The sequence below is a fragment of the Dryobates pubescens genome, chromosome 12, assembly GCF_014839835.1.
Source record: "Dryobates pubescens isolate bDryPub1 chromosome 12, bDryPub1.pri, whole genome shotgun sequence".
Lineage (NCBI taxonomy): Eukaryota > Metazoa > Chordata > Aves > Piciformes > Picidae > Dryobates > Dryobates pubescens.
In genome coordinates, this window is record NC_071623.1 from 5,806,988 (window position 1) to 5,821,672 (window position 14,685).

General features: G+C 47.5%; 1 protein-coding gene across 1 annotated transcript in view; it reads left to right on the forward strand.

Annotated features, from left to right (window-relative positions):
- PPEF1 (protein phosphatase with EF-hand domain 1) overlaps window positions 1-14,685 on the forward strand; it is a 54,457-nt gene that overhangs the window by 25,639 nt on the left and 14,133 nt on the right. The window contains exons 5-8 of the mRNA XM_009900786.2: window positions 3,130-3,302; window positions 5,802-5,916; window positions 8,960-9,006; window positions 14,132-14,298. Of these exons, the coding sequence (XP_009899088.2) occupies window positions 3,130-3,302; window positions 5,802-5,916; window positions 8,960-9,006; window positions 14,132-14,298 (502 nt within the window). The remainder of the gene's footprint in view (window positions 1-3,129; window positions 3,303-5,801; window positions 5,917-8,959; window positions 9,007-14,131; window positions 14,299-14,685) is intronic.

Below are 14,685 nucleotides of genomic sequence, written 5' to 3' on the forward strand. Positions count from 1 at the left end.
CACAAAGCAGGTTGTTCCCTGTGCTCCCTGTAGTCAGTGGAGAGGTGCAGGTGCTGGCAGAGGGTATTTCATTCAGTCTTAATACATACCTGAGGTAGGCATGCCAAAAGTCTCCATCCCTGTATTTCAGGAGGGGCTGAAAGAGCCTTGACAACTTTGCCTAGAAGATGACTAATGAGAAGGGTGCTGATCCTTCAGAATTAGCCCTGCATGGGGCTTGTGGTGAGCTGGGGTACTTGTTGGCCAGCATGCTATAATCCCCAGGCTGCTTTAGGGCATCCATTACTGACTGTTATGAGATGAAACAGTTGTCCTGTGTGGGAAGGAGCCTTAGAATCCATCTGAAAGATTGCCTCAGGAGACATAAGTGCTCTCCAAGGCTAATGATCATGACTTGCTTTTGAGAATTTGTCCAAAAGTGGTGGAAAATGGGGGGTGCTTTGCAAAGAGATTCTCTGCAGGAAAGTGGATTTGGTTTCTCAGCCTGGCAATATGCCAAAACAGGAGTGAGGCTGCAGGGAAGGCAGATTCATGTTCAGAAGTAGATGAGTAGCCTGCTGTGTGCAGGAAGGGAGGGCTGGAGTAGGAGCAGGCATGGGCAGGGATATGCCTGGCTTGAAATGCTGAGAAGACCTCTGACTCTGAAGGAGTCACATCAGATGAGGAGAGCCTCTGGCAAGAACAGGCAAATGAGAAGGATTTCAGGTGGTTTGGGGAACTGGCTGCATAACCTGCAGCCACCCACCTCCTGAGAGGTAGGGCACAGAGGGAGATGCTGTCCAGGGAGCTGCTGCTAAAGTTGGCCCAAGGCTTGGTGCAGATGTGCTTGGCTGATCACTGTGTAGGACCCAGCAGTTTGAGCCCATGAGTGACATTCTGGTGAGAAGCCAGAACTGTAGTGCAAGACTGCAAATCAGACTGTCCTGGGTGGAAACAGTGAACCCTGAGCACCTTGCTGTTACCTGATGCCTTAATCCATTTGCATGGCTGCACACTGAATGTGCTAATCAGCTCACAGCAGAAGAGCTGATAGAAAAGGTGGTGTTTGGTTTGGTTTTCAATCCAGAGCTGACAAAAGACATGTTTTATTTCGTGGGGGTTTTTAAATCCATTTATTTCTTTAGCATTGAATGTATCTAGTTACTGGACAAGTTGACCTTTGTGAATCTCATCATTGATGAGGCCACGTGCCACTTCTGCATGCTGTGAACGCTGAGGCACAGCCACAGGTGCTCCTCCAGCAATAAATAATACATATTTACTCCCAGCTGCATCTAATCAAGGTTACAGAAAACTTGCCTGCAGCCCAGCACAGGCTGTTGACAATAATCCCCTCTCAAAAGCAACTCTGCAACAGCAGCTGCCTGTAGTGATAGGATGAGGGGCAATGGCTCCAAACTGGAGAAGAGCAGCTTGAGATTGGATGTTAAGAACAAGCTCTTTACTATGAGGGTAGTGGAACAATGGAACAGGATGCACAGGGAGGTGGTTGGGGCCCCATCCCTGGAGATATTCAAGGTGAGGCTCAACAGGGCTCTGGGCAACCTGATCTAGTTGAGGATGTCCCTGCTGACTGCAGAGGGGGTTGGACTGCATGGCCTTCAGAGGTCCCTTCCAACCCAAACCATTCTATAACACTGTCTTCTGAGGTTTGTTTTTCTCTTTTAGAATGATGTGTTTATAAAGGCAACCTGCAAGAAGCAAGCACTAAAATCTGCTGTCCACTCAGTTACAATCCAAGGGTATGCCAAGAAAATATTGAAGTCATTAGCTGTGTTCCTGTTTCTCTCCTTGTTCCAGGAAAAGTAGAACCTATGCTCTACTTTTACCTCTATGGTTTTGTTTACTTGATTTCAGCCAATGGCTTTATGGCAACCAGCCAGAAGTTGGTATTGTCTGCTAGATGTATCCAGGAGGGAATGCTTTGCAATCCACTGCAAATAACAGGGATGTGTTGATCACTTTTAATAGCATCTCTGGTATTTAGCCCCAAAATAGTACACAGAAAAAGAGAAGCAACAAAAGTGAAGCTTTAAAGGCTGTCTTCAAAGTGTAAACTTTAAAGAGATGCTGGTCACTGAATGATCAACCATGACTTGGATTTTCTTGCTTTGTGAGGGAAGGAGGAGAAAGTTAATGGCAGGTTACATTTCTTATGACCCTTGAGAGCAGATTGCTCCACAGCTTCAGTGCAAAATGTTTTGCTGGTGGTTTGGCCTGGGTCTTTTTGTGTTGTTTAGGATGTTGGTTGGTTGGTTTGGTTTGGGGTTTTTTGTTGGTTGTTTGGTTTTTTGTTTGGGGTTGGTTTGTTTCTTTGTTTGGGTTTTGCTTGGGTTTAGGTTTGTTTGTTTATTTACAGTCTTGTGAAAAAAATCTGGGAACATCTGGACCAAGGGCATCCTGACCTGCATCAGGAACAGTGTGGCCAGCAGGAGCAGGGAAGTCATTGTGCCCCTGTCCTCAGCACTGGTTAGGCCACACCTTGAGTGCTGTGTCCAGCTCTGGGCTCCTCAGCATAGGAAAGATGTTGAGCTGCTGGAAGGTGTCCAGAGAAGGGCAACAAAGCTGGGGAGGGGTCTGGAGCACAGCCCTGTGAGGAGAGGCTGAGGGAGCTGGGGTTGCTTAGCCTGGAGAAGAGGAGGCTCAGGGGAGACCTTCTTGCTGTCTACAGCTACCTGAAGGGAGGTTGTAGCCAGGTGGGAGTTGGTCTCTTCTCCTAGGCACCCAGCAGCAGAACAAGAGGACACAGTCTCAAGCTGCACCAGGGGAGGTTCAGGCTGGATGTTAGGAAGAAGTTCTTCCCAGCAAGAGAGATTGGCCATTGGGATGTGCTGCCCAGGGAGGTGGTGGAGTCACTATCCCTGAAGGTGTAAGAAGAGCCTGGCTGAGGCACTTGGTGCCATGGTTTAGTCGATTAGGTGGTGTTGGGTGATAGGTTGGACTTGATGATCTTGGAGGTCTTTTCCAACCTGGTTTATTCTATTCTATTCTCTCCTACTATACAAGGCAAGAGTTAGCCACCACAACACTGCCACAAATAAAGCTTCAGTTACATTTAACTGATTCTGGTCCCCCTGTGGGAGACTGGTGGAGTTTCCACACTGTTGGTTTTCTTCCCTTGTGTTGCAGTCTCCCACATTTTCACCATGCCCAGTGTTTCCCAGGTGGTGGATGAAGACTTGTGTTTAAGAGAATTTGAAAAGCAGATTGATGTTCCAGATTCCTATTATGGACCACGACTCTCATTCCCCCTCACTGTTGAAGATGCCAATGCTCTTCTTCATGCTTTCAGGAATGAACAAGTAAGTTGCACCCAGTTTGAGTTCTTTATACTGATTTTAAATCTCTTGTCAAGGTATAGCTCCACAATCAGTTGGATCTAAGGTAAGGCTAAACTGGTGCTCAAGGAGATATCTCACCCCTCCTTTACGCCCCATGACCCTTCCCTGCTAGCCCCCTGTAGGTACATGGTGAGCTGCCTTTGGAAATCATTCTGGCTGGAAGCTGACACAACAAAATCAAAAGCAATCTGTTTTCAGCCAGATCAGTTCCCAGATTTGATTCAGTGTTTGGCAGCTACTAGTAGGGACCTCTACTTCCAGCATTTTGATTACAGTGATCATGAAATGGGAACCCTTAGCAGCTGCAAGGTAGGGATAACAGTGAGGGTGCAGGACTAGGGAAGGTCACAGGATCACAGGGTTGGAAGGCACCTCTGGAGATCGAGTCCAACACCCCTGCCAAAGCAGGACTACAGAATCCAGCACAGGTCACACAGGAACACATCCAGATAGGGCTGGAAAGTCTCCAGAGAAGGAGACTCCACAACCTCTCTGGGCAGCCTGCTCCAGTGCTCTGTGACACTCACAGTGAAGAAGCTCCTCCTCAGGTTGAGGTGGAACCTCCTGTGCTGCAGTTTACATCCATTGCCCCTTGGCCTATCCCAGGGTGCAACTGAGCAGAGCCTGCCCCTGTCCCCTCCCTCTTGACCCCCCAGCCCTCAGATACTTATAAACATTTATTAAATCCCCTCTCAGCCTTCTCCTCTCCAGACTAACCACCCCCAGGGCTCTCAGCCTCTCCTCCCCAGGCAGTCTCCAGTCCCTTCAGCATCCTTGTAACCCTCCCTTGGACTCTCTCCAGCAGATCCCTGTCCCTCTTGAACTGGGGAGCCCAAAAGTGGATGTAATATTCCAGGTGAGGTCTCACTAGGGCAGAGCAGAGGGGGAGGAGAACCTCCCTTGATCTGGTGTCCTTACATAACTTAGAAACTACTTATCTTTTTTTCTGTGTTAAAAATGCTCCCTGGGGGGGGGCACTTTTTTTCCCCCACCCTATTCTTCTTAGAGGAATTGAGTTGTAAGGGTTAGTCACCACATTTTAACATGTAAGACTCCACCATAAGGCAAGAGTGAACAGAAAGCATCACTGAGGTAGTGGGACAGGGTGGCAGCACAAATCTCAGGAGCTTGCTGTCTGCAGCTGCCAAGAGACTAAGAAGGTGTTGCTCATTCTCTGTGTTCCTGAGCAATCCCTTTGCTGCCCTCTTACAAGGTGAGGGTTGGCAGGGAAGCATCACATGGCACAACCCTGGCTGAACTCGTGGTCACTTATGCTTAGCAGGGTACTGTGTCTAAAGGCTAAGGGTCTGTCTTGCTTTTTTAATTGACTACATAATGAGTGGGAGGCCTGTTCTGTAATTTTCTGTGGAGGCTGATGTTAGAGGTGGCAAAATATAAAGCACATGATAAATGAGCCTACCCAGACTTCACTGACAGCTCCTCTCTTACTGTGGTTGGCATTTTCATAAGGAAATAATTACATTTAATTGGCCTTTTTTTGTTCCTTTTAAAAACACAGACCTTGAAAAGTCAGTCAGCAGCTCATCTGTCTCTTCTAAGCAGATTGCTCAGACCTGTGTCTAAATTAAATTGGGCATTTGGATCAGATGACCTTTGGAGGCCCCTTCCAACCCAAACCATTCTCTGATTCTGTGAAAGCCTCAAAATGGACAAAATGCTCATGAAAAGCATTAGCAGAGAAGCCCAGAAGCTTCAATGTTGCACTGCCAGAACATCTTCACAGTGAACAGGAAGACAGCTGTGATTCTGGGGTTCCTTGATAAGTCTTACCAAGGCAGCCCTTGCTGGACTTCCCCTCTCATTAGTTTTGCAGTTTGCTGGAAGATCATCTATGGCCTTCAGGATTTTTGGGGGGGTTTTGTTGGTGTGTGTTGTGTGGGGTTGGGTGTTTTGGGGTTGGTCTGTTTTCACAGCTTTTGTTGGGGTGTCTGTTGTGTGGGGTTGGGTGTTTTGGGGTTGGTCTGTTTTCACAGCTTTTGTTGGGGTGTCTGTTGTGTGGGGTTGGGTGTTTTGGGGTTGGGTGTTTTGGGGTTGGTCTGTTTTCACAGCTTTTGTTGGGGTGTCTGTTGTGTGGGGTTGGGTGTTTTGGGGTTGGTCTGTTTTCACAGCCTTTTTTCCCCCCCACACACACTTACTTTGACCTTATGCAGTGATTCTGAGTGCTGCATAAGTCAATCTCTTACCTTTCTGTCAATTGGAAGAGTAGAAACAAAGCAAGGAAATATGTAAAGCAAGTTCATTAAGGTCTTTATGTCCCTTCACAAAGCTATGAACACTCCTAACTCCCAGCACTAACCCATCCAGCCTGCAATCATGGCTGGAGGTGTGTAGTATAAATGCTGCTTGGCAATGCATGTCTGATTTAAGAATGCAGACAGAAGTGTTGCTGCTGCTAATGGAGTCTGCCTTTTCTCCCTGCCTGTTTTTTTCCCCTCACAGCTGCTTCATGCCCGCTATGTACTGCAGCTGCTATGTGAAACTAGGAGGGTTCTCAAGGAGATGCCAAATATCACCCATCTTTCAACTTCCTACTCCAAGGAGATAACTGTCTGTGGTAAAGTCCCAGAGGAGATCACCACTTTGGGCTACGGGTTGATACTTGAAGTAGTTGGATGTTCCAGCCCCCTGATCATCTTAGTGGCCCTCCTCTGGACCTGCTCCATCAGGTCCACGTCCTTCCTCTACTGGGGACTGACCTGTTGGAGAGGAGCTCTGGGGGAAAGGACCTAGAGGTCCTGGTGGGCAGAAGGATGCCCATGAGCCAGCAATGTGCCCTTGTGGCCACCCCATCCTGGGGTGGATTAGATGGGCTGTGGTTAGTAGGTCAAGAGAGGTTCTCCTGCCTCTCTGCTCCGCCCTGGCAAGGCCACATCTGGAATATTGTGTCCAGTTCTGGGCCCCTCAGTTCAAGAAGGACCTCAGGGAGCTGCTTGAGAGAGTCAATCCCAGAGCCACAAAGATACTGCAGGCAGTGGAACATCTCTCTGCGAGGACAGGCTGATGCTTGGAGCAGAGGAGCCTGAGGGGTGACCTAATTTAATGTTTATAAATATGCAAAGGGTGAGTGCCAAGAGGATGGAGCCAGACTCTGCTCAGGGATGTCCAAGGACAGGACAAGGGGCGCTGGGTGCCAGCTGGAGAAGAGGAGGTGCCACAGGAACAGAAGGGAAAACTGTTTCCCTGTGAGTGTGGCAGAGGGCTGGAGCAGGCTGCCCAGAGAGGAGGTGGAGTCTCCTTCTCTGGAGACATTGCCAACACACCTGGATGTGTTCCTGTGTGACGTGCCCTGGGTGCTCCTGCTCTGCCACATCTCTGGGTGATCTCTGGAGGTCCCTTCCAACCCCTAACATTCTGTGATACATTTCCAAATCTTGCCATTACAAGAAAGTTCTTGATGAGTTTGTTTATTTACACAAATGCATAAATTGGAACAAACACAAAATTAAAAGCTTCCTGAGTCATATGAAGTATATTTTAAGAACAGCCCCAGCTCCTCTTTCCTTTTCTCATTAAACATTTCTGAGTGAGTCAGAATAAATTCAGCTACCACTGCAGTGTCACTTAAAGGTTCCTGCACTTTCCTCTCTAAAATGCCACCAAGTATTTTGATCACTGGCTGCAACTCTCACTGCCTTTTCTACTTACTGGGAAAAAGACTTCACCATCATTGTTTAATCAGTTACAGTTTTAATGAGGGCTTAATAGGGGTGGTAAACAAGCCCTTTCATTGACAGTAGGTCTATCTAGGGTAAAGAGAAATTAGAATAAACCCTTATTTCTAAAGGGACCCAAGAGGAAGGATCAGTCTTTATGCAACCAACAAATTAGCCTCACAGAGTGATACAGAATTAACCAGGTTGGAAAAGACCTTTGAGATCCAGTCCAACCTATCACCCAACACCATCTCATCAACTAAACCATGGCACTGAGTGCCTCATCCAGCCTCTTTTTAAACACCTCCAGTGATGGTGACTCCACCACCTCCCTGGGCAGCACATTCCCATGGCCAGTCTCTCTTGCTGGGAAGAATTTCTTCCTAACATCCATCCTAAACCTCCCCTGGCACAGCTTGAGACTGATGTGGCACAAGGTAAAGAACTAAGAGCTCCTTGCCTTTCTATTTTGCTGTGCTTTGGTAAACTGTGGGGAATTAGGCAGTATCCTGACTCTGCAGAACAGAACAGCAATGGTGACAGGAACTCTTGACAGCTAGCAGCAGTGTGTGCTGGGTGCAGAGCGGGTTGAGAGGAGCTCTGAAGATAGAGTCTTGGGGCTGTTGGGTGCTGAGCAGCTCCCCAGGAGCCAGCAGTGCCCTCCTGCAGCCCAGCAGGCAGCTGTGTGCTGTGCTGCAGGGCAGAGGAGTGTGGGCAGCAGGGCAGGAGAGGGGATTCTGCCCCTTGGCTCGGCTCTGCTGAGACCTCACCTCCAATTCTGCCTCCAGTTCTGGTGTCCCCAGCAGGAGATGGGCACAGAGCTGCTGGAGTGAGTCCAGAGGCCACAAAGATGACAAGACTGAGGGTGCTGGGGGTGTTCAGCCTGTAGAAGACTCTGGGGGTACCTTAGAGCTGCTTCTCAATAGTTGAAGGGATCCTGCAGGAAGGCTGCAGGACTTTTCCTGAGGGTGTCCAGAGACAGGACAAGGGGGATTGGTTTGGAGCTGAGGGAGAGCAGGGTTAGACTGAAGCTGACAAGAAGTTCTTCAGTATGAAGGTGATGAGACTTTGGAATAGGCTGCCCAGGGAGGCTGTGGATGCCTCCTTTTCCAAGGCCATGCTGGGTGAGGTCTTGAGCAGCTGAGTCTAGTTGAGAGGTGTCCCTGCCCATAGAGGGGAGGTTGGAGTAGATGATCACCAAGGTCCTTTCCACCCTGAGCCATTCTATGTTTCTCTTTTCCTGCTCTTGGGAGCTGAAAGCCTATTATCATAAGAGAGGTTTTGAAACCATTCTGTGACTTCATGGTGGTGAGTCACAGATATAAGAAGGTTGGTTCTGTGCACATGAAATTCAGTCATGCAGAGGGGAGCTATGCTGCAGTGATCCATGGTGTTGGAGTGCAATCCCCCTGCCTGTTCCAAACCTTTCAGAGAGGGCCTAATGTGTCATTCCTGTAGCCATAAAAGCATGGCCTGTTCTTGATACTTTCCATCAAATCCTGCTTGTAGTAATCAAAACCTGGCCATGAATCAGACACATCCAATGGGGCTTAGTAAATTTAAACTTGTTAGGAGGTAGAAATTGCAGCATATTTCTAAGGGTCTTTTAGTGACATTTCCTGGGGTTCAGGTTCACAGGATGCTTGTTCATCCTACTCCCATTTATTTCCCTGAGTTGAGCCATTGGTGTGTGACTGATCTGAGCTTCAGATCCAGCTGGAAAGACAAAAACTTCCTGCAAACCCTTTGTATATTTTTGAAAGCATTCAACTAGCAGATTTTACAAGCAGCTTCAGCATGTACCTTAAAATAAAGCTAATCCTAACCAAAGGCAAATTACTAAAGGAAGCTTGGGGGAAATCATGTTAGGATTAACTAATTCAGTTTATTGTCCTCCTCTGGGAGAAAATGAAGTTCTTAATTAAGAACTTTTGTTTCCTGCAGGAGATTTGCATGGAAACCTGGATGATCTTTTGCTGATATTCTACAAGGTAAGCAAGATGGTCTTTGATGTAGCATTTTCACTTAAAGACTTGTTAAGAACATGGATTTATGTCTGGTAAGATTTATCACCGTCAGAAGCATTCATGTGGTGTGCACACACAAATCCTGCAGCACTTTGAATGGGGTCTTTGTCTTAGCTCTTCCTTCTCCATATCCTCCTGCTCACTCTGAAGGAGGAAATCCAGGAGATCTTTATCTTCCTAAATGCTGAACTGGAACTGAGCCAAAGTTTAAGAAGGTTCCTTGCAACGTCTCTAAAGTCCTGCCACTGGTTTGTGTTGGAATCATAGAATTGTCAGGGTTGGAAGGGACCTCAAGGAGCAGCCAGTTCCAACCCCCCTGCAATGGGCAGGGACTACTCACACTAGATCAGGTTGCTCACAGCCAGCCTGGCCTTCAAAACTTCCAGGCATGAGGCTTCTACCACCTCCCTAGACAACCTGTGCCAGTCTCTCACCACCCTCATGGTGGAAAACTTCTTCCTAACATCCAATCTGAATGTAACCATTTTTAGTTTTGCTCCATTCCCTCTGGTCTTATCACCTGGCACCCTAAAAAGTCCCTTCCTAGCTTTTTAGTAGGCCCCCTTCAGATACTGGAAGGCCACAACTAGGTCTCCTCAGAGCCTTCCCTTCTCCAGACTGAACAACTCCCTCAGTCTGTCCTCATAGGAGAGCTGCTCCAGCCCTCCAGTCAGTATTCCCTATTGACTAAAAGCTTCTAAACTCAGGAGCTCACTTAGATCCTGATCTAACACTAGACCATTGTGGCCCTCCAGAAAAAATACAGAACTTTGATTTAGGCCTTCCACTGATACCTGCAAAGTGGTTTTTAGTGGTGTTATCTGTGCACAGGAAACAAACAACAAATGCCTTCTGTTTAAAAGGTGTTGAAGTTTTGGAAGCAATCAAGTAGCCTGCACCGAATGAAAGTACCTTGGGCACCCCTTAGATATCTGTGAAGAGCTGATCACTTTGTAGTGTAAAAAAACCAACAGATCTGGTCATTTGTTAATGTAAAACCAAAAATCTGATCATTTTTTAATGTTCAAAGCTTTACTGATGTGAAAAAGCTTCAGCTCCAGGCTGTCTTTTCCACAATTGTATATTGAAGTGCCATGTGAGAAAGGGCCTATATTTAGGTTCACATTTATCTGTAGCATGAATCACCACCTTTCATGCAGCAGATGCTCTCTTTGATTTGAGCTTTCCACCTTTGCTACACTTTATCTGCTACTTGTATGGAAACTTCTTTGTTGTGCCCAAGTGCACACCTGCAGCCTGTGTTAAGTATAGTCAGACCTTTTTCTGTCTGTAGCCATCAGCCACATTGAGCTGGTCCTTGGCTTGCAGTCTTCTAGCTGTGACTTTAATTAGAACAATCTTCTGTTTTTAAAAACCTGGAATAAGAGTGTGACACAGATTGGCTTCATACACAGAGCCTGGAATGGGGGTTAAAAAACAACCCTGTTTTCACTGAATGATAGAATGGCTTAGGTTGGAAGGGACCTCAGAGATCATTTACTCACAGAATCACCATGGTTGGAAAAGACTCAAAGATCATTAAGTCCAACCTGTCACCACAGACCCCATGACTACTCCAACCTCCCCAAACTAGCCTTCAACACCCCCAGAGAGGAGACATCCACAATTTCCCTGGGCAGCCTATTCCAGAGTCCCAGTACCCTCCTGCTGAAGAACTTCTTTCTCAGCTTCAGTCTAACCCTGCTCTCCCTCACCTTCAAACCATTTCCCCTTGTCCTATTGCTAGGCCCTTATGAAAAGTCCCTCTGCAGCCTTCCTGAAGGATCCTTTCAGGTATTGGGAGGCAGCTCTAAGGCCTGGAGTCTTCTCTAGGCTTGAACAACCCCAGCTCTCAGCCCATCCTCATAGCAGAGGTGTTCCATGTCTTAGGTCATCTTTGTGGCTTTGTGTGTTATATTTACAACTGCAATCAGCCTAAATTTTACTCTTTTGGTGTAGGTGGAAGCTGATTGTTCCCCCCCCTTCCCACTCTAATAGATGTTACAAAGAGAAAAAAGCCTCTTAAGCAAGGACTAAAACCTGCTGTGAATAAATTCAGAGGCAAAACTCCCCCTGACTTCAGGGACTGGAGTTTGCCCCCGGTCATTCTCTGTTGAGGGTCTAGGGGAGTCCTTCCTCTAAAGCAAATAAAATGGACAGAAAGTGTCTGGGGAATGCAGAAATCATGTGATAGAGCTGCTTAGTTATTTAGAAGCAAATTAAATCTCACAGTATTTTCTGTCCCCTCCAAGCAGTTTACTCAGACAAGCAGCAAACCCAGTCCCCCCCTGGGATCCATATTTTTCTGCTTCCCTCTCAAGTGCTTCAGTTGGGAGGGATTTCTTGCTCGAAGCTGGTATGAACCACTCGTAACCATTTAAGGTGCAAGAGGGGCCAATCCTAAACAGTGCCCTGAGGAGTGTGGTGACCTCAGGTGTGTGCACAGCTGAAATAGCTACTGAGGCACTTTGGAGGCCTGCATACAGACCAGGTGCCATGAGTGTGTATGGCTCTGCCCAGGGAACTTTGGTTCCAGCACTTCCCCAGACTGCTAACAGCGAGCACACAGCTGCCAGCAATCTACAGCTCATCACCGCAGGTCTGATTGTAACAGCATGTGTAATCCTGACACCTGCTTGGGGTGAGCCCAAGGGAAATACTTTTGTTCTCGCTAGCCAGTTTGTGAGGTGCATCCAGTCCCTGCCATTAAGTGGCCAGCATTTCCTGCAGTTCTTTGAAACCCTCGAATTTGAAATGGTATGTTGCTAAGGCAGATTGTTAAATGGCTGCTGTGGGCAGAACTAGCCTGAAGCTGTAGAAAATGCAAACAACAAACGGAAGTTAATTAATCACTAACCCAGCAGAGGCAGTAATGATGCCCGGCAGCAAGCTGCTAATCGTTAAGAGGGCCTCTTTTGCCTCTTTGACATGTCAGAGGCTGTTAACAGCCTGTAATGTCGTTTTGCCTTGGTTGTTCCTTGAAACCAGAGAAAAAGATGATATATGAGCTTTGCACGAGTGTGGAACAAAACTGGAATGTCACATTCAAGTTAGGAGTCCCAAAAGAGCCTCTCATGTAAAACTAAGAGTTGCAGAAGAAGAATGAGAGCCTGGAGAACGTTGCAGCAGATCTCTTTGCGTGAGGACTGCAGTTAGAGTGGCTGTGTGCTGACCATCTGCTGGTGATTCACATGCCTGGGGAGGGGGGGGCGTTAAGCAAAAGCTTTTAATTCATCTTTCCAGGAGCTGCTGCTGAGTGCCTCGGGTCTGTCCCACTCCTGAATTCCAACCTTGCTTTTAAAGCCACTCCAACCCACTGCATTAGCAGAGGGTGCTGTAAATTGGCACAGAGCAAGCACAGGGCTCTTCTAAATGAACTAGGAGAGAACTGGGGAGAAGCTATAGCAAAAACCAAGCAGTCAGGATTGTGCTGCTGTGGGAATTGAGAGCCCAGGATTCATTGGTGCATCCTGACAGAACAGCACAGGGACCAAAAAAAGTTATTTCCTAAAGGATTCAGTTTACATGTTTAAGTGAGTCCCTGGCCAAATCTTGCATCCTGCAACAAACCTCCTAAAGCAGCACAGCAGGGAATGCTGTGGGGACATAGGGAATGCCATAGAAACACAGGAAACACTAAAGTAGTACAGCAGGGAATGCCATGGGAACACAGGGAATGCTAAGGTAGTACAGCAGGGAATGCCATGGAGACATAGGGAATGCTAAGGCAGTACAGCAGGGAATGCCATGGAGACATAGGAATGCTAAGGTAGTACAGCAGGGAATGCCATAGGAGCACAGGAAATGCTAAGGTAGTACAGCAGGGATTGCCATGGGAGCACAGGGAATGCTAAGGCAGTACAGCAGGGAATGCCATAGGAACACATGAAATGCTGGACACAGTAGCTGTAGTCAGGAAGCAGGATGTTGTCTTGTGGTGCTGCCAAACCTCTTTGAGTGCCTTCAAGAACTGTAATTTTATAGATGTTCTGTGGATAATTCTTGTGCATGCCCAGAGTGAAAGCAGAGACTTCCTTTTACTACTGAGTGAACATGGAAATAGTATTTCCCACCTTGAATACTGTCTCCAGCATAAGGGCAGAGAGCTGTTGGAGAGAGTCCAGAGGAGGCTACAAAGAAGAGCCAAGGACTGGAGCACCTCTGCTATGGGGACAGGCTGAGGGAGCTGGGGGTGTTCAGCCTGCAGAAGAGAAGATTCTGTGACCTTAGAGCTGCCTTCCAATAGCTGAAGAGATCCTGCAGGGACTTTTGCTGAGGGGGTCTAGGCACAGGACAAGGGGGAATGGTTTGAAGCTGAGGCAGAAGGTTAGACTGAGGCTGAGTAAGAAGTTCTTCAGTAGTACAAGGGTGATGAAGAGTCTGTCACAGGCTGCCCAGGGAGGCTGTGGCTGCCTCCTGCCTGCGGGTGTTGAAGGCCAGGCTGGATGAGGCCTTGAGCAGCTGAGTGGAGCTGAGAGGTGTCCCTGGGTGTGTTGGGGAGCTTGGAGGAGATGAGCTCTGAGGTCCCTTCCAACCTGAGCCATTCCACAATTCTATGAACAACTCTTCTATTTGCAAGCAGCAGTTGCAGTAACATGAGAGTGTATTTTATTACAAGAACAATGCTCCTTTTGGCCTCTTTCAATTTAGTTTGATACAGGTAAAATAGGCAGAGGAAAGAATTACAGACAGCATCGTAAGGACAGCTACAGAGGTCACAGGCTGTCTGCCATGGACAGTCTTGTTCTTAGCAGTCAGGAGCACAGCCCTGTGAGGAGAGGCTGAAGGAGCTGGGGTTGCTTAGCCTGGAGAAGGGGAGGCTCAGGGGAGACCTTCTTGCTGTCTATAACTCCCTGAAGGGAGGTTGTAGCCAGGTGGGGGTTGGTCTCTTCTCCCAGGCAACCAGCACCAGAACAATACTTGAGGTCTTTTCCAACCTTACTGGTTCTGTGATTCTATGAACTACAGAAATGCAGACCTCTGTATTCTGCAGGTTTTCTACCCAGGTGATCTCCTTTAAATGCTGTTTCCCTTATTATGGCAGCACAGCAGCTTCTCCAAGTGCCCTTCTTTGTGTTTCCTGCTGCAGAATGGTTTGCCTTCAGAACAGAACCCATATGTCTTCAATGGTGATTTTGTGGACAGAGGGAAGAATTCTATGGAGATTCTTATAATCCTCTTTGCCTTTCTTCTCATCTACCCCAACGATTTGCACCTGAACAGAGGAAACCATGAGGACTACATCATAAACCTGAGGTAGATTTTAGGGGGCAGTGTTGGGGTAGGGAGGAGCATCACTAGAAATTTTGGAGCTTTTGGATGATACTTTAGGCACTGTGATACTCTAAAGCAAGAATAATAGTGTGTTAGCTGCTCAGGTTGGGAGGGGGGTGGCAAAGAACAACCTGTTGCACAGACACTTGAATGGGAGTCATTTCTTGTTTCTGACTTGATTTCAATCCATTGAAGGCAATAGGCTTAGTGCAGCTTCCAGAGTGTCAGCCCTGAGTGAAAAAGGATGGGTGGAAGTATGATAATTTAGTTTAAAATTTGGCTTTTTCCATAGGTCAGAGTGCAGGGTCCTGTGTCTGGGTCAGGCCAGTCCCAGGCACAGATCCAGGCTGGGTACAGAGTGGAGTGAGA